Source organism: Heterodontus francisci, chromosome 3 (genome assembly GCF_036365525.1).
Source record: "Heterodontus francisci isolate sHetFra1 chromosome 3, sHetFra1.hap1, whole genome shotgun sequence".
NCBI lineage: Eukaryota > Metazoa > Chordata > Chondrichthyes > Heterodontiformes > Heterodontidae > Heterodontus > Heterodontus francisci.
The window spans coordinates 189557177-189579229 of NC_090373.1; the positions used below are offsets into that span (position 1 = coordinate 189557177).

Consider the following 22053-nt stretch of genomic DNA (forward strand, 5'->3'; position numbering starts at 1 on the left):
TACATATAAAGATTCTGCTGCTCTCTTGCCTTACATCTCGTATTTAATCTTGTAACTAGCTGCTCTTTTTCTCAACCCCGATCTATTATGTTCTTCCCAATATAATTTTACATTATGAAATCACCTCAGAATTTCCTCTATTCTCATGAAAACAGCCTCAATTTTTCAAGTCTTTTTATTTGTAATTCCTCTTACCAGACAGCATCCTAATGAACCCACACTGTATCCTCTCTGTTGCTTCAACACGTTTCCTACAGTGTGAAGCCCAAATCTGCAGGAAGAGATAGATTCTACTTTGTGCAATACTGTAAAATGAGTGATGGTGAGTCAGCAGCCTGTTGTTCAACTGTCCTGATTTATTTCCAGTGACTCCTACGGAAATAAAATGGGCAAAGTCAGGAACAAACCGAGATTGTCTATTATGGTTTGGTAATAGATTCACCATTAAATTTTGACATATGTTCAATACAAAATGATCATCTTTTTGTTTTTTTGAGGCCTTATTGACTTGAGGGGCTTCCTTAATGTCTTGTGAACCTGAACCCCCAAATCCCTCAGCTCTTCCAACTAACCCAATTTTCTCTCATTCAAAGTACACTTTATCTTTTTTAACCAAAATGTACCACCTGATATTTGCTAACATTGAATGTTGTTGACATATCCTCTGGCTTAATAGGAATTCAGTGCATGCTCCACCTGATTAATTGTATGAACAGCCCACTGGGAACTGAAACAAACCTGTTAACCATCTGCTGAGTTCATGGGTTTATCACAGATATCAGCATTTTTCATTTTGAAACAGTATTATACATTTAAATACCTACAGGTCATGACCATTGTCAACTGGTTAGAGTGACGTCAGATAATACTTAAAAACTCCGTCCAGTGTAAAAGTGAGCAACATTGGCCAGAAGGGTCACAGGCTGCTTGCCTGATCAGTGTAAAATTAGCTGATCTCAGGTTGCTACGATTGGCCTCAGTGCTCTAGCCTTATTTAAGGAAAAGCTAGGCAGAGTTCACACTACCAGTGATTCTGTCACTTCCCCCAGGATGGCTGACTTGCATAAGTTTGGACTCAACCCCCAGCAGCACCCCCCCCACCCCCGACACACACGCAGGAACACACAGCCAAATAGACTGCTCCCACTCACGTGTGGTGCATAGGCATATATGGGTGAAGTACCTCAAGACAAGCAGCATAGAAGGAACTTTAGTCTAGCAGTGTTAGGAAAAGGGCAGGGAAGGCAGAAAGATTGCAAAATAACTCTAGAATATTCCTTGTGCACAAGGTCTGACATCAGACCTATTAATACATACCTCAGGCCTTGAGGCTGTCAGCAGATCACCTGTCTCAGACTGTCTGAAGTCAGTCCCATGGGTTTCCCTGCACAGTGTTGTGTTTGTCTGGTACAGGAAAGAGCACAGGTATCATTGCACCCGATCCAGTAACCAGCTGCATTGCGGGCAGTAAGTCCTCACCCCCACCCCACCCCACCCCACCCATCCTACCCCAACAATGGCGTTTTTCACAGCAGGGTTCGTCTGTTTTATTTATCTCGAATCTTTCAATTGCCTCTTCACAGCTGGATGCGAGCTGGTTCAGTGATTCACAGGTTTGTTGGGAAGCCTGAGCTGTGATCTCAGTGGCACTGACTAAACAAGCCCACGAGGCCATGAGGTATTCTGTTTATTACACTGCACCAGCTTTAATTCTTTCCTGCTTGGCTTACTGGTTTAAAGGTCACCGTTTTGATAAATGAAATTTAATGAAATAAAGTAAGAGATGATACATTTTGTTCGGAAGAATGAGGAGAGACAACACAAGTAAAATGGTACCATTTTAAAGGGGGTACAAAAGCAAAGACACCTGGGCACATTTGTGCATAAATCTTTGAAGGTGGTAGGACAGATTAACAAGGCAGTAATAAAGCATATGGATCCTGGGTTTAGTAAATAGAGACAGATTATAAAAGGCAGGAATTTATGCTAAAACTACATAAAACACTAGTCAGCAACAGCTGGAGTGTGAAAGGTGCAGAACAGATTTACTGGAATGGTTTGAGGGATTCCAGTTATGTGAAGATTGGAGAAGCTGGGGTTGTTTTCCTTGGAGCAGAGGGGCTGAGAGGAGATTTGATAGAGGTGTCTGAAATTATGACAGCGTTAGGTAGAAAAAAACAAAGAGAAACTGTTTCCAATGGCTGAAGGGTTGTTAACCAGAGGGCACAGACTTAAGGTGATTGTGGCAAAAGAACCAGAGGCAACATGAGGAAAAACTTTTGTATGCAATGAGTGGTTAGGATTTAGAATGCACTGCCTGATAGGGTAGTGGAAATGACATACAGGGATATGGAGATAGTATGGGAAAAAGATACTGAAGTGGATGATCAGCCATGATCATATGAACATACCAATTAGGAGCAGAAGTAGGCCAATTGACCCTTCAAACCTACTCCGCCATTCAATAAGTTCATGGCTGAACTGATTACTCCACATTTCCAACTATCCCCGATAATCTTCCACCCCCTTGCTGATCAAGAATCTATCTACCTCTGCCTTAAAAATATTCAAAGACTCTGCTTCCACTGCCTTTTGAGGAACAGAATTGCAAAGACTCACGACCCTCGTGGAGAAAAGATTTCTCCTTATCGCTGTTTTAAAGGGGCGACCCATTATTTTTAAATAGTGACCCCTAGTTCAAGATTCTCCCACTAATGGAAAAATCCTTTCCACATCTACCCTGTCAAGACGTTTCAATCAAGTTGCCTCTTACTCTTCTAAATTCCAGCAGATGCAAGCCTAGCCTGTCCAATCTTTTCTTCTACGACAGCCTGCCCATTCCAGGTATTAGTCGAGTAGACGTTCTCTGAACCGCCTCCAACGCATTTACATCCTTCCTTAAATAAGGAGACCAGTACTGTACACAGTACTCCAGATGTGGTCTCACCAATGACCTGTACAGCTGAAGCATAACATCCCTACTTTAGTATTCAATTGCCCTCATGATAAACGATAACATTCTATTAGCTTTCCTAATTACGTGCTGTACCTGCATATTAACCTTTTGCGATTCATGCACTAGGACACCTAGATCCCTCTGCATCTCAGAGCTCTGCAATCTCTCACCATTTAGATAATATTCATCTTTTTTATTCTTCCTGCCAAAATGGACAGTTTCACATTTTCCCACATTATACTCCATTTACCAGGTCTTTGCCCACTCACTTAACATATTTATATCCCTTTGTAGCCTCCTTATGTCCTCTTCACAACTTACATCTTTGTGTCATCAGCAAATTTAGCAATTATACCTTCGCTCCCTTCGTCTAAGTCATTTATATAAAATGTAAAAAGTTGAGGCCCCAGCACAGATCCCTGTGGCACACCACTCGTTACATCTTGCCAACCAGGGAATGACCCATTTATGTCTCCCCTCTGGTTCCTGTTAGCTAGCCAATCTTCTATCCATGCCAATATGTTACCCCCTATACCATGAGCTTTTATTTTTTGTAATAACCTTTGATGTGGCACCTTATCAAATGCCTTCTGGAAATCCAAGTACAATACATCCACTGGTTCCCCTTTATCTGCAGCACATGTAACTCCTTCAAAGAACTCCAATAAATTGGTTAAACATGATTTCCTTTTCCTTGACTCTGCCTGATTATCTTGAATTTTTCTAAATGCCCAGCTATAACATCTTTAATAATAGCTTCTAACGTTTTCCCTAACTAGCCTATAGTTTCCTGCTTTCTGTCTCCCTCCCTTTTTGAATAAAGGAGTTACATTTGCTAATTTCCACTCTAACGGAACCTTCCTTGAAACTAGGGAATTTTGGAAAACTAAAATTAACACATCAACTATCTCACTAGCCACTTCTTTCAACAGCCTACGACGAAGTCCATCAGGACCCGGGGACTTGTCAGCCCACAGCTCCAACAAGTTGTTCAGTACCACTTCCCCGGTGATTGTAATTTTGAGTTCCTCCCTCCCTTCCATTTCCCAACTTACAGCTAATACTGGGATGTTACTTGTATCCTCAATAGTGAAGACTGATGCAAAATATCTGTTCCATTCATCTGCCATCTCCTTATTATCCATCATTAATTCCCCAGACTCACTTTTTAATAGGACCAACGCTCACTTTGTTAACTTTTCTTTTTTAAATATCTATAGAAACTCTTACTATCTGTCTTTATATTTCTAGCTAGCTTTCTCTCTTGGTCTAATTTTACCTTCCTTATCAATCTTTTAATCATTCTTTGCTGGTTTTTATATTCGGTCCGATCTTCTGACCAGACTCCCATCTTTGCACAATTATAGGCTTTTTCTTTAAGTTTGATACTATCTTTAACTGTTTTAGTTAACCACGGATGGCAGGTCCCACCCTTGGATTTTTTCTTTCTCGTTGAAATTTATCTATTCTGAAATATCCCCTTAAATGTCTGCCACTACATCTCTATTGACCTAAAGCTTAACCTGATTTGCCTGTTCACTTTAGCTAGCTCTGCTTTCACGCCCTCATAATTGCCCTTATTTAAGTTTAAAATACTAGTCTTGGACTCACTCTTCTCTCCCTCAAACTAAATGTAAAATTCAATATAATATGATCGCTGCTACCTAGGGGCACCTTAACTAGGAGGTCATTAATTAATCCTATCTTGTTGTACAATACCAGGTCCAGTATAGCCTGCTCTCTGGTTGGCTCCAGAATGTATTGTTCCAAGAAATTATCCCGAAAACATTCTAAGTGCTCCTCATCTAGGCTATCACTGCCCATCTGATTTTTCCAGTCTATATATAGGTTAAAATCCCCCATAATTATTGCTGTACCTTTCTGACAAGCTGTCATTATTTCTTCCTTTATACCCCGTCCTACAGTGTGATTAACAAATGACTCCCACAAATGACTTCTTGCCTTTATGATTTCTCACCTCTACTCAAACTGCTTCTACATCCTGGTCTCCTAAACTTAGGTCATCCCTCTCTAATGTGCTAATACCATCATTAATTAACAGAGCTACCCCTCCAGCTCTTCCTCACTTCCTGTCCTTCCTAAATGCCGTGTAACTTTCAATATTCAGATCCCAATCTATGTCATCTTGCAGCCTTGTCTCTGTAATGGCTATCAGATCATACTTATTTATTTTTATTTGCGCTCTCAGTTCATTTGTTTTGTTTCTTGCATTCCGATACAGAGCCTTTAGTTTTGTCCTTTTATTATTTTGGCAACCTCTAGCCTTATCTGTTGATTTACTCTTAGATTTGTACACTCTGGCCCTTCCTGTCACAGTCTGTTTAACATTTCCCATATTTCTCTCTTGCCTTGTCTCTACTCCCTGATTTACCATATCTTCCCAAATTTGATCCCTTGCCCCCACTATTCAGTTTAAAACCCTCTCTACTTCCCTAGTTATGCGGTTCAGGTGTGGACCGTCAGAACGGTACAACCACCACTTTCCCCAGTACCGGTGCCAGTGCCTCACGAAACGGAACCCATTTCTACTACACCAGTCTTTGAGCCACACATTAATTTCTCTAGTCTTATTTGCCCTATGCCAATTTGCATGTGGCTCAGGTAATAATCCGGAGATTACCACCTTCAAGGTTCTGCTTCTTAATTAGGTGCGTAATTCCTCATACTGACTATGCAGAACCTCTTTCCTTGTCCTGCCTATGTCGTTGGTACCTACATGAACTACAATGACTGGATCCTCCCCCTCCCACTGTACGTTCCTCTCCAGCCCTGAGCAACACAGCCATCGGGACTCACGCTCTTTGCTGCACAGAAGTGTCAATCCCCCTAACTATACTGTCCCCTACTACCACTACATTCCTTTATTCTCCCTCCACTTGAATGGTTTCCTGATCATATTGAATGGCGGAGCAGGCTCAATGGAGTAAATGGCCTACTCCTGCTCCTATGGAAACAGATTCAATAGTAGCTTTCAAAAGGGAATTGGATAAATATTTGAAAGAATAGAATTGCAGAAATATGGGGAAAGAGCTGGGCAGTGGGACTAACTGAATTGCTCTTTAGACGGAGATGAAGCGAGGGTAGGGAGTTTAGGCTAGAGGGCTGAAGAAAATGACTGGTCTTCTCAATATTTACCTTGAGGAAATGAAGACTTTTCCAAGACTGGATAGTCTGACAACATCGAAGCAGTGGAAGGGTCAAGGGATGCAGTGGAGAGGTAGAGCTGGATGCCATCAATGTAATGTGTGGTAGCTGACTGGATGTCTGGGGGTACTGTCGTCAAAGGGTGGTCGTGGTTTCTGTCATGGCCCAGATGATGGTTTGTACGGGCCATCTACCAGTGACCATTCCAACCACGGTCCAAGTTCGGGGATTACATTGCTGTTGAGTGACTCAGTCTGTGTTGCAGACTTGATGGGCCAAAAGGCCACCTACTCACTGGTCCAAGATAATTGATCTGAGATAGCGCACTGAGATTGTTTGCAGCGGCCTGGAATGTCCTCAGAGCTGTTTCTGCCAGCCACCTTAACTTTGCTGTAAGTGTGGCAGAAACTGGATTTTATTTCAAATAACGCAGATTGACCTTTCCTACCATTTAGCACTTCTTTAAGGAGCCCTTTCATTCACAACCTTTCAAGGCTGAAGAGTCTGGAGTTTTTCTAACCTTTTCTCAAGTCAACTATGTCTTTGTTACCTCTAGACTTGACTATTCCAATATTCTCCTGGCTGGTCTCCCATCTTTCGCCCTATACAAACTTGGGCTCATCAAAAACTCCGTTGCCCATAATTTAACTCACACCAATTCTCACTCACCGATCACCCCTCTGCTTACTGACCTACATTGGCTCCCGGTCCGATAAGACTTCAATTTTCAAACCCTCATCCTTGTTTTCAAATCCTCCGTGACCTCACCTTTCCCTGTAACCTCCTCCAACTCTACATGCCCGAAAGAACTCTACGCTTCTCCAATTCTGGCCTCTTGTGCATCCCCAATTTGTGGTTGGTGGTCATGTTTTCAGCTGTCTTGGCTCTGTGTAGAGCTAGGCTGCAGATCAACTATGCCAGAACATACGATGCATGAAATGGCCTACTCCTGTTCCTATACTCCCCAAGCTCTGGAATTCCCTCCGTAAAGCTCTCTGTCCTCTTTAAAACCTACCTCTTTGGCCAAGCTTTTGGTCATCTGTTCGGATATCACCTTCTGTAGCTCACTGTCAAAAAGGTTTTTATTGACGAAGCTCTTGTTAAGCAGCCTGGACATTTTGCTACGTTAAGGGGCAAGTTATTATTTTATTGTTGTCAATCCTCAGATCAGCCACTTGGCCTCCCAAATAGTAAAGGTTGCAATAAAAAACACATGCACCTACCAAAGCCTCCTCCTCCCACAACTTGTGCACTCCTAACCAAACTGTGGACTTCCATGTGTATCAAACTGATCCATTAAGCTATAGAACTCAATCCCATTTCTCGACAGGTAGATTATCCAGTTCCTTTACAAAGGCATTGATTGATGTAGGAAAAAATACATTTTCCGGTAGCAGAATGCAACACAGACTGAGTCACTCAACAGCAATGTAATCCCCTAACATGGACTGTGGTTGGAATGGTCACTGGTAGATGGCCATCATCTGGGCCATGACAGAAAGCACAACCACCCTTTGACAACAGTACCCCCAGACATCCAGTCAGCTACCACACATTACATTGATGACATCCAGCTCTACCTCCCCACTGCATCCCTGACCCTTCCACTGCTTTTATGTTGTCAGACTATCCAGTCTTGGAAAAGTCTTCATTTCCTCAAGGTAAATATTGAGAAGACCAGTCATTTTATTCAGCCCTCTAGCCTAAACTCCCTACCCTCGCTCCATCTCAGTCTGAATCAGACTGTTTGCAACCTGGAGCTGTGTTTTGCCTCTCCATCACAACACACTGCTCCATTCGTTACCCGCCAGCACTACTATTCTGATCCTCTACTGGCTAGCATTCCATCCTCCAGCCCTTGTAAACTTCAGTTCATCTAAAACTCCTCATCCTATTCCGCATCACGTCGGACTCACCCAGCACCCCTATCCTCGTTCACCTGTATTGGCTCTTGTACCCCAACTTCTCAAATTTAAAAATATCCTTGTAATTAAATAACTTCAACTCTCTCCAAGTAATCTCCTCCAGGAGTACACAACCCAACATAACTAATTTCCTCTGTATTCAACCTCTGCTGTACCCAGTCCTTTCACTCAACCATTTGTAGCTGTGCCTTCAGTCACCTATGCGCCATGCTCTGTAATTTCCTCTCTAAATCCCTCTGCTCTCCTCTTTCAAGCCCATCTCTTTACTAAAGTTTTGAATATCTCTCACAGCATCTCCTTTTTTGGCTTCTTATCCAGTTTTCTTCCTTACTTCTGTGAAGCACCTTTGGACCTTTTTTTTTTACAACTTTGCTGCTAATCAGCAATTTTCCTGCAGTCTTGTCCAATAGGAACAAGAGTAGGCCATTCAGCCTGACCCATGGCCAATTAAAAAATGTGACAGAAATGGGAAAGATATTTCAGAAACACGTCCATAGAGTCATCGTGGCCAGAGTCTACAACACCATAATGAAATTTGGATGGGAAATGCTGATGTAGCAATTCACAATATGAAACAAGATGCAAAACCAGGGCCAAATATCATGACAACAAGAAATGAGGCTTATGGGCAGCAAGGGCATGGCTAACACAAGATATTTAATATACATTTGTATAGCTGATATAATTGAATCAACTTTAACTCTTGGAATATCAGTCTGAGATGGCTAGAATGGAAGCCATGTTTGACCTATATACAAACATACGAATGAAACAGTTATTTCTCTCCAAAAATGACAATCAGAGTTGATAATTCCCATTGTGGCTCACCAGGTCAATCAGACAAATTTTTGAGCAATTGCCAACACTTTGGAATAATCGCCTTCCATTTGGCGCAGGCTTGTGGGGATCGGCACCTTGATGCGAGTCCCTGTCGGGTTCCCATTATCTTCAACGAGCACCACGTTGTTGGAGTCAAATCTGGGCGTCATGCGTGGGCCGGGCATCCGATGACCGACAATCAGTGCCTTTTTCTTCTGCCCCTTGATCGCCAGTAAGATTTTGTCTCCCACTTTGCCAATACCATTTTTGGTATACACATGGATGCATTTGGGTGGTCTATGGTATGGGGTGTTACCAAGGGAACTGTTGTCCACTACCCGTACTCTGGTCATTTTCTGTATGGCTGCACAGGCTGCTGAGGCACTGAAATATGGAAAGAGAATGAAGGGTGCTTTTAATTGTTAGAAAATATACACACCCACAATCAGGGTTAAGTTCCCCAACCCCCTTAACTTACACTTTGGGTACAGTTCTGTCACTCTCCCATGCCTTATTTGGTTAACGCAAGACATTAGTAAACTTGCAGAAGAGGTGTGTAAATAGCATTTTAATTCCAATATAGATAAGTGTGAAGTGGTGCGTTTTGGTAGGAGGAATAAGGAGGTCGTATACTCTTTGTAAAGTAAGGGTCTAAAGGGGGTAGAGAAGCAAAGATGTCTAGGAATAGACATTCACAAATCACTAAGAGTAGCAATGAAGATGGACAAGACCAATATAAAAAGCAAATCAAGCTTCACTTCTAGCGGGATAGAATTGAAAAGCAGAGAGTTATGTTAAACTTCTATAGAACCTTGATCACACTTGGAGAACTGTTAACAGTTCTGATCTCCATATTATAAAAAGGATATAGAGGCACTGGGAAAGGTACAAAATGATTTACACAGATGACACCAGAACTGAAACAATATACCCATCAGGAAAGACTGAACAGTATGGGGCTCTTTTGTCCAGAAAAGAGAAGACTGAGAGGTGACCTAATGGAGGTCTTTAAAATTATGAAGAGGTTCAATAGGGTAGACAAAATGTTTCCATTTGCTCGCAAGACCAGAACTAGAGGTCATAAGTATAGTCACTAATGAATCCATTGGAAATTCAGGACAAAATTCTTTACCCAGAAATTGGTTAGCATGTCTAACATGCTACCACAAGGAGTTGTTGAGACAAATAGCATAGATGCATTTAAGGGGAAACTAGATAAGTAAATGAGGGAAAAAAGAATAATATGTTATGTTGATATCATTGGATGAAGTAGGGTGGAAGCAGGCTTGTGTGGAGCATAAATGATCAGCACAGACCAGCTGAGCTAGATGGCCTGTTTCAAAGTTGTAAATTCCATATGATTCATTTGAGTGGCCATTTTCACACCCCAGTTAAGCCTTGATTCCAGGAACAGAGGTGAAGGGGAAGATGCTGATGAGATTGTAAATGACACCAGATGAGCCTGATCCTGCTCTCATGTGACTTCCACATGCATGCAGTTTCCAGCAGGACTCAGTGATTCGGAGTGGGTATTTTGATTGATTTGTTTCCTCCACCCAACCCAGACCAGTGGAGTCACTGCCATTTGTAGTGTCCCCACTGCTATCCAGGCTGAGAACAGATAACTTTTCACAGAGCCATGACTGATCACGGGGCCTTCCTGTTCTATATTGCTCAGTATCACATCAATACAACATGGGCTAACATCATGCACTGTGCCATAAAGTTAGCTCATGTGCCCTTTACGTTCGCAATCCTCAACATAAAGGGGTTCTATACCAGCTACCGTGGGGAGACATCGAGCTAAACTGACTGCTTTCCTGTAGGGAGTGAGAGAATGGTTGGGAATGGGCTAAAGGTGGTATATCATCTTGGGTCAGTGGTAGCAGTCTCACCTTTGTGATTGGAGGTTGTGAATTCAAGCACCACTCCAGAATGTGAGCTCACAATCTAGGCGGGCACATTAACACAGTACTGAGGGAGTGCTGCACTTGCAAAGATACTGTCATTCCCATGTGCTAAATCAAGGCCCTGCCTGCTCCACTGGATGTTAAAGATCCCTCGACCAACACAACAACAAAAAAAAAAACAGATCAACTGTCCAATCACATCATTGGTGTTTGTGGAATCTTGGTGTGCGAAAATGACCATCATGTTTATCTACATAACAACAGTGATTGCACCAAAGCAATTCAAAGCGTGACAGTTGTTTTGCGATGTTTTGAGAGAAGTGATGAAATGTTATATAAATGCAAGTCTTTCTTCCAATTTGGCATTGAGGGAAGGTGGCTGTTTTAAGCAGCAGCAATAACCCTTTGGAGGAAGTTAAGAAGCAGCCCACTAAGTTGGCGACTGGAATCCCAGGACAATAGACAAATGGTGCAGTACCTGAACATTCGGTTCATTGCTTCTGCTGTACGAGTCAATGGAACGATGCTCTTCCTGAACAGTGCCATAAGGAACCTGAAAACAAGAACACAGATTTACACTGAGGCATGGCAGAGGCTGAATGGCTGTAACATATAATTAACTTCTCCATCCAAATCCCTTTCAGATTGGCTAACTAACTGAAATTCTTTCACAATCTTGCACCCTCTTATTCCATTAATGAATTCTGTTCGCTCTGTACTGGCTCTCGCTGTAACTGTCATCACCAAACTAACCTTTATGATAAATCAAACACAGAGTTTTCTATATCCCACTATCAGCAGATTATGCAGCCACTGTAAAACAGGTCTGCTGCCTCCATCCAGTTTTCTGACCTCCTTTCTTGTTGGGATGCAGTTCCATTGGCACTAGCCATCCTCCAGTCTTTCACCTAAATGACCATTTTCATGCATGAGCCTTCAGTGAGTCTTGGTAGATTATTCAACTCTGTGTGCTACGGAATTACAACCAAGACTAATCCTGCCCTCACCTGATGCCACACACACTTTCCAACAGTGATCACTGGCAGCAATCCTGGCTGAATTTTTCCCCCTGCCCTATCCTCATCCAAGGATGTGGCAGCCAGTTGTATCATTCCTTCTGGCACTGTGGCTAACAGCAATTAGCGTGGGGGATGAGACCTGGAACTTTCCTAGACAGATAGTGTGCCGCCTCAGCATCACACTGGGCAGCGTATTTACCACACATACCTTTGGGTTCCATCAAAATCACACTCGCTCATCCTATTGTAAACACTCGTGCTATCTGCTCTAATCGAACACATTATCCCCTCAGCAGCCTTAGAATTTTACTTTCCAACTATAAAGTCATTCCCTTATTAGTTAAAGCCCCAAAAGAACCACATCAGTGACACAGGAACAGATTTGGCTGGTTGTGAGTCACCAGGCTGATGCGTAATCAAGAGGTTTGGATGACAATGTAAAGCTATGACAGAGAGAGAGAGCAATAGATAGATAAATATAAAAATCAAGTCTCTTTAAACTGCAGAATGCTTTTCATTCCTGTCTGTTCGCAATTTACTAAATTGCAAAATCAATAAAGTGATAACAACATTAGTGACTGATAAACACAGAGTCAGAATAACACTGATCGAGGACATTCCAACAGCACCACTGCTGTATCAGAGTATGGTACAGTCCTGCTCATAATATGGCTCTGGGACCATTAGAGGCAAGTATTTCCTTTCACTCTGTGGTCCTTGGTCGACTTGATTCTTCATCTCACTTTGGCCAGCCAGTCCCTCATTCTGTTGGAAATTGTCTGACTTCCACTTGTCAACTAGTCCCAGCAGCATGATGGAATGAGCAGCTCATGCATTGGGGGGGTTGCAGCCACAGGTTGCTCTATGGTTCAGCATTCCTGAGAACGGCCCTCAAGGACGCTGTCAGTTGAGATGGAAGCTGCCAACCAAAAGTGAAAGAATATTAACACAAGGGAATTAATTATCTTGACGCTGCTTAAACTCTGCAAGAGCGAGTTTTATGCTCATAATCCTTGAAGCCCATTAGCTTGTGCAGGTTTGCGTTTATATTTCCTACTCAGTGGCCTGCTGGTTTGATTTTGGTGGGCCTTGAGGTTTGCTCTTCATGTGGTTGCCTTTTCATTGATGACAAATCTTGAATCAGAACACCCAGAACCATTAATATTTTTAGGCTGAGATGTTTGCAATTTTTTTTTATTTATCTTTATATGTAGGGCACACATCCGCGTGGCTCAGACACTCCTGATTTAAAAGCATCTTATTGTGGCTGTGCTAGGACCTGACATTATCTGAAACCCTCAATCAAAATACAACAGCAGGATAAACTTCCAGCAACCAGAATTCACAATGCAGACACTTTGACTACAGTACGTTATCCTAGATATGCCAAGTTTGTTTAAATGTTAATTATTACTCATGATCGTCCTGATCTTACGACTGAGATCCAATAAATAAGTACTTCACAAATTTGAGGGCATTGTTGCAATGAACTTGTCAGCCATCCCTGGTTCAATGAAGAGCGCAGGAAGGCATGCCAGGAGCAAAGAACAGTACAGCACAGGAACAGGCCATTCGGCCCTCCAAGCCTGCGCCGATCCTGATGCCAGTCTAAACTAAAACCTTCTGCACTTCCGAGGACAGTATCCCTCTATTCCCATCCTATTCATGTATTTGTCAAGATGCCTCTTAATCGTCGCTATCATACCTGCTTCCACCACCTCCCCCGGCAGCAATTTCCAGGCTCTCACCACCCTCTGTGTAAAGAACTTGCCTCGCACATCCCCTCTTAACTTTGCCCCTCGCACCTTAAACCTATGTCCCCTAGTAACTGACTCTTCCACCCTGGGAAAAAGCTTCTGACTATCCACTCTGTCCATGCTGCTCATAACTCTGTAAACCTCTATCATGTCGCCCCTCCACCTCCGTCGTTCCAGTGAAAACAATCCGAGTTTATCCAACCTCTCCTCATAGCTAATACCCTCCAGACCAGGCAACATCCTGGTAAACCTCTTCTGTACCCTCTCCAAAGCCTCCATGTCCTTCTGGTAGTGTGGCAACTAGAATTGCACGCAATATTCTCAGTGTGGCCTAACTAACGTTCTGTGCAGCTGCAGCATGACTTGCCAATTTTTATACTCTATGCCCCGACCGATGAAGGCAAGCATGCCGTATGCCTTCTTGACTACCTTATCCACCTGCGTTGCCACTTTCAGTGACCTGTGGACCTGTATGCCCAGATCTCTCTGCCTGTCAATACTCCTAAGGGTTCTGCCATTTACTGTATACTTCCCACCTGCATTAGACCTTCCAAAATGCATTACCTCACATTTGTCCGGATTAAACTCCATCTGCCATTTCTCCGCCCAATCTCCAACCGATCTATATCCTGCTGTATCCTCTGACAATCCTCATCACTATCCGCAACTCCACCAACGCAAACTTACTAATCAGACCAGCTACATTTTCCTCCAAATCATTTATATATACTACAAAGAGCAAAGGTCCCAGCACTGATCCCTGTGGAACACCACTGGTCATATCCCTCCATTCAGAAAAGCACCCTTCCACTGCTACCCTCTATCTTCTATGACTGAGCCAGTTCTGTATCCATCTTGCCAGCTCACCTCTGATCCCGTGTGACTTCACCTTTTGTACCAGTTTGCCATGAGGGACCTTGTCAAAGGCTTTACTGAAGTCCATATATAGATAATATCCACTGCCCTTCCTTCATCAATCATCTTCGTCACTTCCTCAAAAACCTCAATCAAATTAGTATAAATGGGTGGTTGATTGTCGGCACAGACTCGGTGGGCTGAAGGGCCTGTTTCAGTGCTGTATCTCTAAACTAAACTAAAAAAACTAAAAAATTAGTGAGACATGACCTCCCCTTCACAAAACCATGCTGCCTCTCGGTAATAAGTTCGTTTGTTTCCAAATGGGAGTAAATCCTGTCCCGAAGAATCCTCTCTAATAATTTCCCTACCACTGACGTAAGGCTCACCGGCCTATAATTTCCTGGATTACCCTTGCTACCCTTCTTAAACAAAGGAACAACATTGGCTATTCTCCAGTCCTCTGGGACCTCACCTGTAGCCAATGAGGATGCAAAGATTTCTGTCAAGGCCCCAGCAATTTCTTCCCTTTCCGCCCTCAGTATTCTGGGGTAGATCCCATCAGGCCTTGGGGACTTATCTACCTTAATGCTTTGCAAGACATCCAACACCTCCTCCTTTTTGATAATGAGATGACTGAGACTATCTACACTCCCTTCCCTAGGCTCATCATCCACCAAGTCCTTCTCTTTGGTGAATATTGATGCAAAGTACTCATTTAGTGCCTCGCCCATTTCCTCTGGCTCCACACTTAGATTCCCTTCTCTGTTCTTGAGTGGGCCAACCCTTTCCCTACTTACCCTCTTGCTCTTTATATATGTATAAAAAGCCTTGGGATTTTCCTTGATCCTGTTTGCCAATGACTTTTCATGACCCCTTTTAGCCCTCCTGACTCCTTGCTTAAGTTCGTTCCTACTGTCTTTATATTCCTCAAGGGATTCGTCTGTTCCTAGCCTTCCAGCCCTTACGAATGCTTCCTTTTTCTTTTTGACTAGGCTCACAATATCCCGCGTTATCCAAGGTTCCCAAAAATTGCCAAACTTATCCTTCTTCCTCACAGGAACATGCTGGTCCTGGATTCTAATCAACTGACATTTGAAAGACTCCCACATGTCAGATGTTGATTTACCCTCAAACAGCAGCACCAAGCATACCTAAAAACGAGGTATCAGCCTGGTGAAGCTACAACTCAGGACTCCTTGTACGCCAAACAGCGGAGGCAGCGTGCAATAGACAGGGCTAAGTGATCCCACACCAACGGATCAGATCTAAGCTCTGCAGTCTTGCCACATCCATTCGTGAATGGTGGTGGACAAAATTAAACAACTAACAGGAGGAACAGGCTCCACAAATATCCCCATCCTCAATGATGGGGGAGCCTAGCACATCAATACAAAAGACAAGGCTGACGCATTTGCATCCTTTTTCAGCCAGAAGTGCCGAGTTGATGATCCATCTCGGCCTCCTCCTGAGGTCCCCAGCATCACAGATGCCAATCTTCAGCCAATTCACTCCACGTGATATCAAAAAACAGCTGAAGGCATTGGATACTTCAAAGGCCCCAACAACATTCCGGCAATAGTACTGAAGACTTGTGCTCCAGAACTCGCCACCCCCACAAGCCAAGCTGTTCCAGTACAGCTACAACACTGGAACCTACCCAGCAATGTGAAAAATTGCCCAGATATGTCCTGTACACAAAAAGCAGGACAAATCCAACCTAGACAATTACCACCTTATCAGTCTACTCTCAATTATCAGCAAGGTGATGGAAGGGGTTGTCGACAGTGCTATCAAGTGGCACTTGCTCAGCAATAACCAGCTCACTGACGCTCAGTTTGGGTTTTGCCAGGGCCACTCAGCTCCTGACCTCATTACAGCCTTGGACAAAAGAGCTGAACTCAAGAGGTGAGGTGAGAGTGACTGCCCTTGATATCAAGGCAGCATTTGACCGAGTATGGCATCAAGGAGCCCTAGCAAAACAGGAGTCAATAGGAATTGGGAGAAAACTTTCCACTGGTTGGAGTCATACCTAGCACAAAAGAAGATGGCTGTGGTTGTTGGAGGTCAATCATCTCAGTCACAGGACATCACTATAGGAGTTCCTAAGGATAGTGTCCAAAACCCAACCATCTTCAGCTGCTTCATCAATGACTTTCCCTCCATAAGGTCAGAAATGGGGATGTTTGCTGATGATTGCACAATGTTTAGTACCATTTGTGACTCCTCAGATACAGAAGCAGCAAGACCTGGACAACATCCTGGCTTGGGCTTAGAAGTGGCAATTTATATTTGAGCCATAGAAGAGTCAGACACTGACCATCGCAAACAAAACAGAATCTAACCATCTCCCCTTGATGTGCAATGGTATTACCATCGCTGAATCCTCCACTATCAACATTCTGGGGGGGTTATCATCGACCAAAAACTGAACTGGACCAGCCATGTAAATACTGTGGCTACAAGAGCAGGTCAGAGGCTGGGAATTCTGCAGTGAGTAACTCACTTCTAGACTCCCCAATGCCATCTATAAGGCAAAAGTCAGGAGTCTGATGGATTGCTTTCCACTTGCCTGGATGAGTGCAGCTTCAACAATACTCAAGATGCTCAACAGCATCCAGGACAAAGCAGTCCACTTGACTGGCACCCCATCTGCCACCTTCAACATTCACTCCCTTCACCACCGAAGTACAGTGGCAGCAGTGTGCACCATCGACAAGATGCACTGCAGCAACTCACCAAGGCTCTTTCGATAGCACCTTCCGAACCCGCGACCTCTACCACCTAGAAGGACAAAGGCAGCAGATGCATGGGAACACCACCACCTGCAAGTTCCCCTCCAAGCCTCAGACCATCCTGACTTGGAACTATATTGCTGTTCCTTCACTGTCGCAGGGTCAAAATCCTGGAACTCCCTTCCTCACAGCACTGTGGGTGTGCGTACACCCCAGGTCTGCAGCGGTTCAAGAAGGCAGCTCACCACCACCTTCTCTAGGGCAATTAGGAAAGGGCAATAAATGCTAGCCTGGCCAGCAACACTCACACCCCACAAACGAATTAAGCAGCATCTTTCAAACCTGCAATCTCTACCACCTAGGACAACAAGGGCAGCAGGTGCGTGGGAACACTGCTACTTGCAAGTTCCCCTCCAAGTCACATGCTATCCTGACTTTGAAGTATGTCACCATTCCTTCACCATCACTGGGTCAAAATCCTGGAACTCGCTCCCTAACTGTACTATCAGAGTACCTTCACACGGACTGCAGTGGTTCAAGAAGGCAGCTCACTATCACCTTCTCAAGTGCAATTCAAGATAAACAATAAATGCCTACATATCATGAATTTTTTAAAAACTCAAACTTTTCTTGGCCTTAGTTTTTAGATCATCTAAACCCCCTTATTTGAATGACAGCTTTGTAATCAGTCCAGAGAGCTAGTGTGCTACATGTAACTGATCACTTCACAACTCACACATGACAGTCCATTCAATTTGTGACTAAGTGAATCTGTGGCATTGTGATGAGTAAGGTGATACAGTGGAGGTCACGTTGGCTGCCAGCAAAACCACACTTCAGTACTGTTCCTAAATCTCAGAATCCATTCAGTCCATCGTGTCTTCACTGGTTCTCCGAATAAGCAATTCGCCTAATGCCATTCCCCCATCTTCTCTCTGTAACCCTGCAAATTCTTCCTTGCTGAACAAGACAAACAGGCACAAATATTCTGTCTCTTTGACTTAACCCAAGGCTTACTTATCTGTACGTCAAGGTTGTATAATTCCAAACAGAAACTCCAAATGGCAACATAGCATAACTTTGAATTGAAGTTTTAAAAAAATAATTGAGACGAGCATATGAAGAATGGCAGTCAGGTAAAGCCTCTCTGGTCCATCCCGGCTGTTCAATACAATTGTGATACCTTGTGTCTCACAATACACTCTTCACCCCACTCAAAAACAGGTGATCACCTGGGAGAGGTGAAAAACCAGATAAAAACGAAGAACAATCTGCGTGAAATATCTGGGTAATTCCTCTCCGGCCCATTTAAGTGATCGGGACTAATGCAGGAGATCTCTCTGGCAATGAATTCCCTGAAGTTCCTATCTTTTGTAAGAGGTGATGTATGCCTCAACCAGAAACAGGTCCAGCTCTTGCTTGAAGGAATTCAGTGAATTGCCATCCACCACACAAGATGGCACCCTGTTCTAGAGGTCCACTATTCTCTAGGAAAAGAACCACCTCATGAAATCTAACTTAGATCTGGTCTTACACAACTTAAAATTGTGACCGCCCCCCCCCCGGTCCTCTCTAGCCTCAGTAATTGTAACTGTCAACTGGAACACAGTCTATTCCTTTCATCATCCTAAAAACCTCAATCAGATCACCCCTTTAGTCTATGCTTCTCTGAAGTATAGGTCCAACTCTTTTAGCCTATCTTGATAGCTATGACGCTTTATAGTGGGAATTAGTCTAGTGGTCCTCCTCAGCACCCTTACCAAAGCCTCAATATCACCCACCATGTGAAGAGACCAAAACTGGATACAGTAAGGCCTGACCAAGGTCTCGCATAAGGACAAAATATTATGCCTCATTTTATAATTAATTTCCCTATGAATTCACCCCAACACTCAATGCCACTTCATGGCATTGGTCATGTACCTTTTGAAATGTATGTACTAGAATTCCCAGATCTCTCTCTCCATCTGCTTCAATGCTCATCGCTGAACAGTATATGAATGTTAGGAACATAAAAGCAGGAGTAAGCCATTCAGCCTGTTGAGCCTGCTCTGTCATTCAATTAGATCATGACTGATCATCGACCTTAACGCCACTTTCCTGCGCTATCCCCATATCCATTGATGTCATTAGTATCCAGAAATCTATCTATTTCTGTCTTGAACATGCTCAGTGATTGAGCTTCAACAGCCCTCTGGGACAGAGAATTCCAAAGATTCACCACCCTCTGAGTGAAGAAATTCCTCCTCATCTCAGTATTAAATGGCCTACCCCTTATTCTGAGACTATGTCCCCTAGTTCTAGATTCACCAGCCAAGAAAAACATCCTATCTACATCCACTGTGTCACACCCTGTAAGAATGTTGTAAGTTTCAATGAGATCACCTCTCATTCTTCGAAACTCGAAAGAATACAGGCCCAGTTTCCTCAATCTCTCCTCTTAAGACAATCCTGCCATCCCTAGGCATTAATCTGGTGAACCTCCATTGCACTCCCTCTATGGCAAGTATATCTTTCCTTAGATAAGGAGACCAAAACTGTACACAATACTCCAGGTGTGGTCTCACCAAGGCTCTATACAATTGAAGCAATACATCTTTACTCCTGTACTCAAATCCCCTTGTAATAAAGACCAACATACCATTCGCATCCTTAATTGCTTGCTGCACCTGTATGCTAGCTTTTAGTGACTCATGAACAAGGACACCCAGGTCTCTTTGGACATCAACACTTCCCAAACTCTCACCATTTAAGAAATACTCTGTCTTTCTATTTTTTTTCTACCAAAGTGGATCACTTCACTTATTCACATTATATTCCATCTGCCATGTTCTTGTCCATTCACTTAGCCTGTCCAAGTCCCCTTGAAGCCTTCTTGCATCCTCCCCACAACTAACATTCCCACCTAGTTTTGTGTCATCAGCAAATTTGGAAATATTACATTTGGTCCCCACATCCAAGTCATTTATATAGATTGTAAACAGCTGTAGCCCCAGCACTGATCTTTGCGGCACCGAACTGGTAACAGCCTACCATCCTGAGAATGAGCAGTTTACTCCTATTATTTTCTGTCTGTTAACCAATTCTCAATCCATGCCAGTATATTACCCCCAATCCCATGTGCTCTAATTTTGTTTACTAACCTCCTGTGTCAAGCATTTGCCCTGCCCACCTGCATAATGCTGCATTTATCCAAGTTAAACATCATTTGCCAGTCACGAGCCCAATCTCCCCAAGACATTAAGATCTGCCTGAAGCTGTCAAACATCATCCATAGACCTACACTCACATAGATCTTAGTTTCATCTTTAACCTTGCAAATCGTGAAGACACCTATAAATAGGCCATTATAGGAACATAAAAGCAGGAGTAAGCCATTCAGCCTGTTGAGCCTGCTCTGTCATTCACTATTCATTTCGAGCCTATGACAATAAACAAAATTCTGCTACTCTATTCCTAGTTTTCCTTCCTTTTACAATCTACAGGCTTTTAAACCCAAAATTGGCATCACCAAACCATTCTTTAACTTATCTTCTCATATCTTTTCAGGACACGTCTTCCACTGTGGACATCTCACTCAAGTTTCAGCAAATAATTTGACCACTCCAAGGGATACCACAGTTCGGTTTGATCCTGTCCTCATTGCTAGATATGCACTTTCCTTAAAACATTCAAGTGGTTAAGAATCAAGAGAGGGAATCAGGATTGCTTTTTCTTCCCCAAGGGGTACCAGCAAATCTGAGATTATAGTCTGACAGGCACCAATTTGCCTCCAGTGAGGGTATGGGCCAGGAGTTTCAGCAGGCTATTCAACCATAAAGGGCACATAGCCAAACCCACCCTTCTTCACCCAATACACATTAGAAAGATCTAATCACCCCCACACCCTATCCAATAGATTATACCCACCCTTCATAACAGGAGTACACCATTCAGCCCTTGAGTCTGCTCCACCATTAAATGCAATCATGTCTGATCTTCTACCTCAGCTACACATTCCTGCACTATCCCCATATCCCTGGATTCCCTTAGTATCTAAAAATCTATTGATCTCTGTCTTGAATATAGTCAATGACTGGACAACCCCAGCTCTGATTCATAACCCTTTGAGTGAAGAATTTTCTTCATTTAGTCCTAAATGGCCGACCACTTATTCTGAGACAATGAATCCTAATTCTACATTGCCGAGCCAGAAGAAACATCCTCCTAACATCCACCTTGTCAAGCCCCTTTTTACGTTTCAATTAGATCACCTTTTCATTTTCAACTTCAGTGAACATCGACCCAGTCTACTCAACCTCTCCTCATAAGTCAATCCCTTCACCTCAGGGTGAACTCTCATAGCACTCCCTCTGGGACAAGTATGTCCTTCCTTAGGTAAGGAGACCAAAACTGTGTTCAGTACTCCAGGTGTGGCCTCACCAAGACCCAAAGGGAGTGAACCCATCCTTACCCAGTGTGAGTACCAGCGACCCCCTCCCCCAACCCCATACCCCGTCTCTTTCAGCAACGAGAGCGATGAACAACTTTCTCCAAATAGCCTCAAGGAGCGGCTCCAGACCTGGATCTAAAGTAAAATAATAGAGCACAACGAAGAGAAGTGATATTAAAGCTTACGCCTGGAAGGGCCTGGAAATGCTGCAGGTTTAAAATATGACCAGCGACACGAGTAGCTCCACCCCACCAGGCTGGGGCACGCAGCGTAACGCGTCACGCTCCACCGAAACCGTGGCAACGCCGCGCGATACGCATATTCAATTTGCTTTCCTGCGACAAGTTTCTTCACCTGACATAATATTTAATATTGTTAGAAACTTTTATATATTTTCGCGCACAAAAAAAAGAGAAACCAAAGAAACCATGACAGAAAGTGGGCGGTGACCGGGGGGGGGGTGGGGCTTGGGTGACGCCA

General features: G+C 43.4%; 1 protein-coding gene across 2 annotated transcripts; it reads right to left on the reverse strand.

Moving 5' to 3' along the window:
* Positions 1 to 205: 205 nt before the first annotated feature.
* Positions 206 to 21871, reverse strand: mrpl14 (mitochondrial ribosomal protein L14). 2 transcript variants are annotated; one of them, XM_068019631.1, is made up of 4 exons: positions 21759 to 21871; positions 11254 to 11328; positions 8875 to 9249; positions 206 to 372 (listed from the first exon to the last, which is right to left on the reverse strand). In XM_068019631.1, the coding sequence occupies exons 2-3, from the start codon at positions 11319 to 11321 to the stop codon at positions 8883 to 8885; spliced, it is 435 nt and encodes a 144-aa protein (XP_067875732.1). In that variant the 5' UTR covers positions 11322 to 11328; positions 21759 to 21871; the 3' UTR covers positions 206 to 372; positions 8875 to 8882. The 2 variants fall into 2 exon arrangements, with proteins under 2 accessions (XP_067875732.1, XP_067875727.1); XM_068019626.1 differs by lacking the exon at positions 206 to 372 and having other exon boundaries at positions 8685 to 9249; positions 21759 to 21863.
* Between the last annotated feature and the right edge of the window lie 182 nt (positions 21872 to 22053).

What these genes read in the sequence shown, in the direction of transcription:
- mrpl14 (XM_068019631.1), bottom strand. Translation starts at nt 11,321, where the DNA reads ATGGCACTGTTCAGGAAGAGCATCGTTCCATTGACTCGTACAGCAGAA. An exon ending in GCAATGAACCGAATGTTCAG is followed by an intron (nt 9,250 to 11,253) that starts GTACTGCACCAT and finishes TCCATATTTCAG; the next exon opens with TGCCTCAGCAGCCTGTGCAG.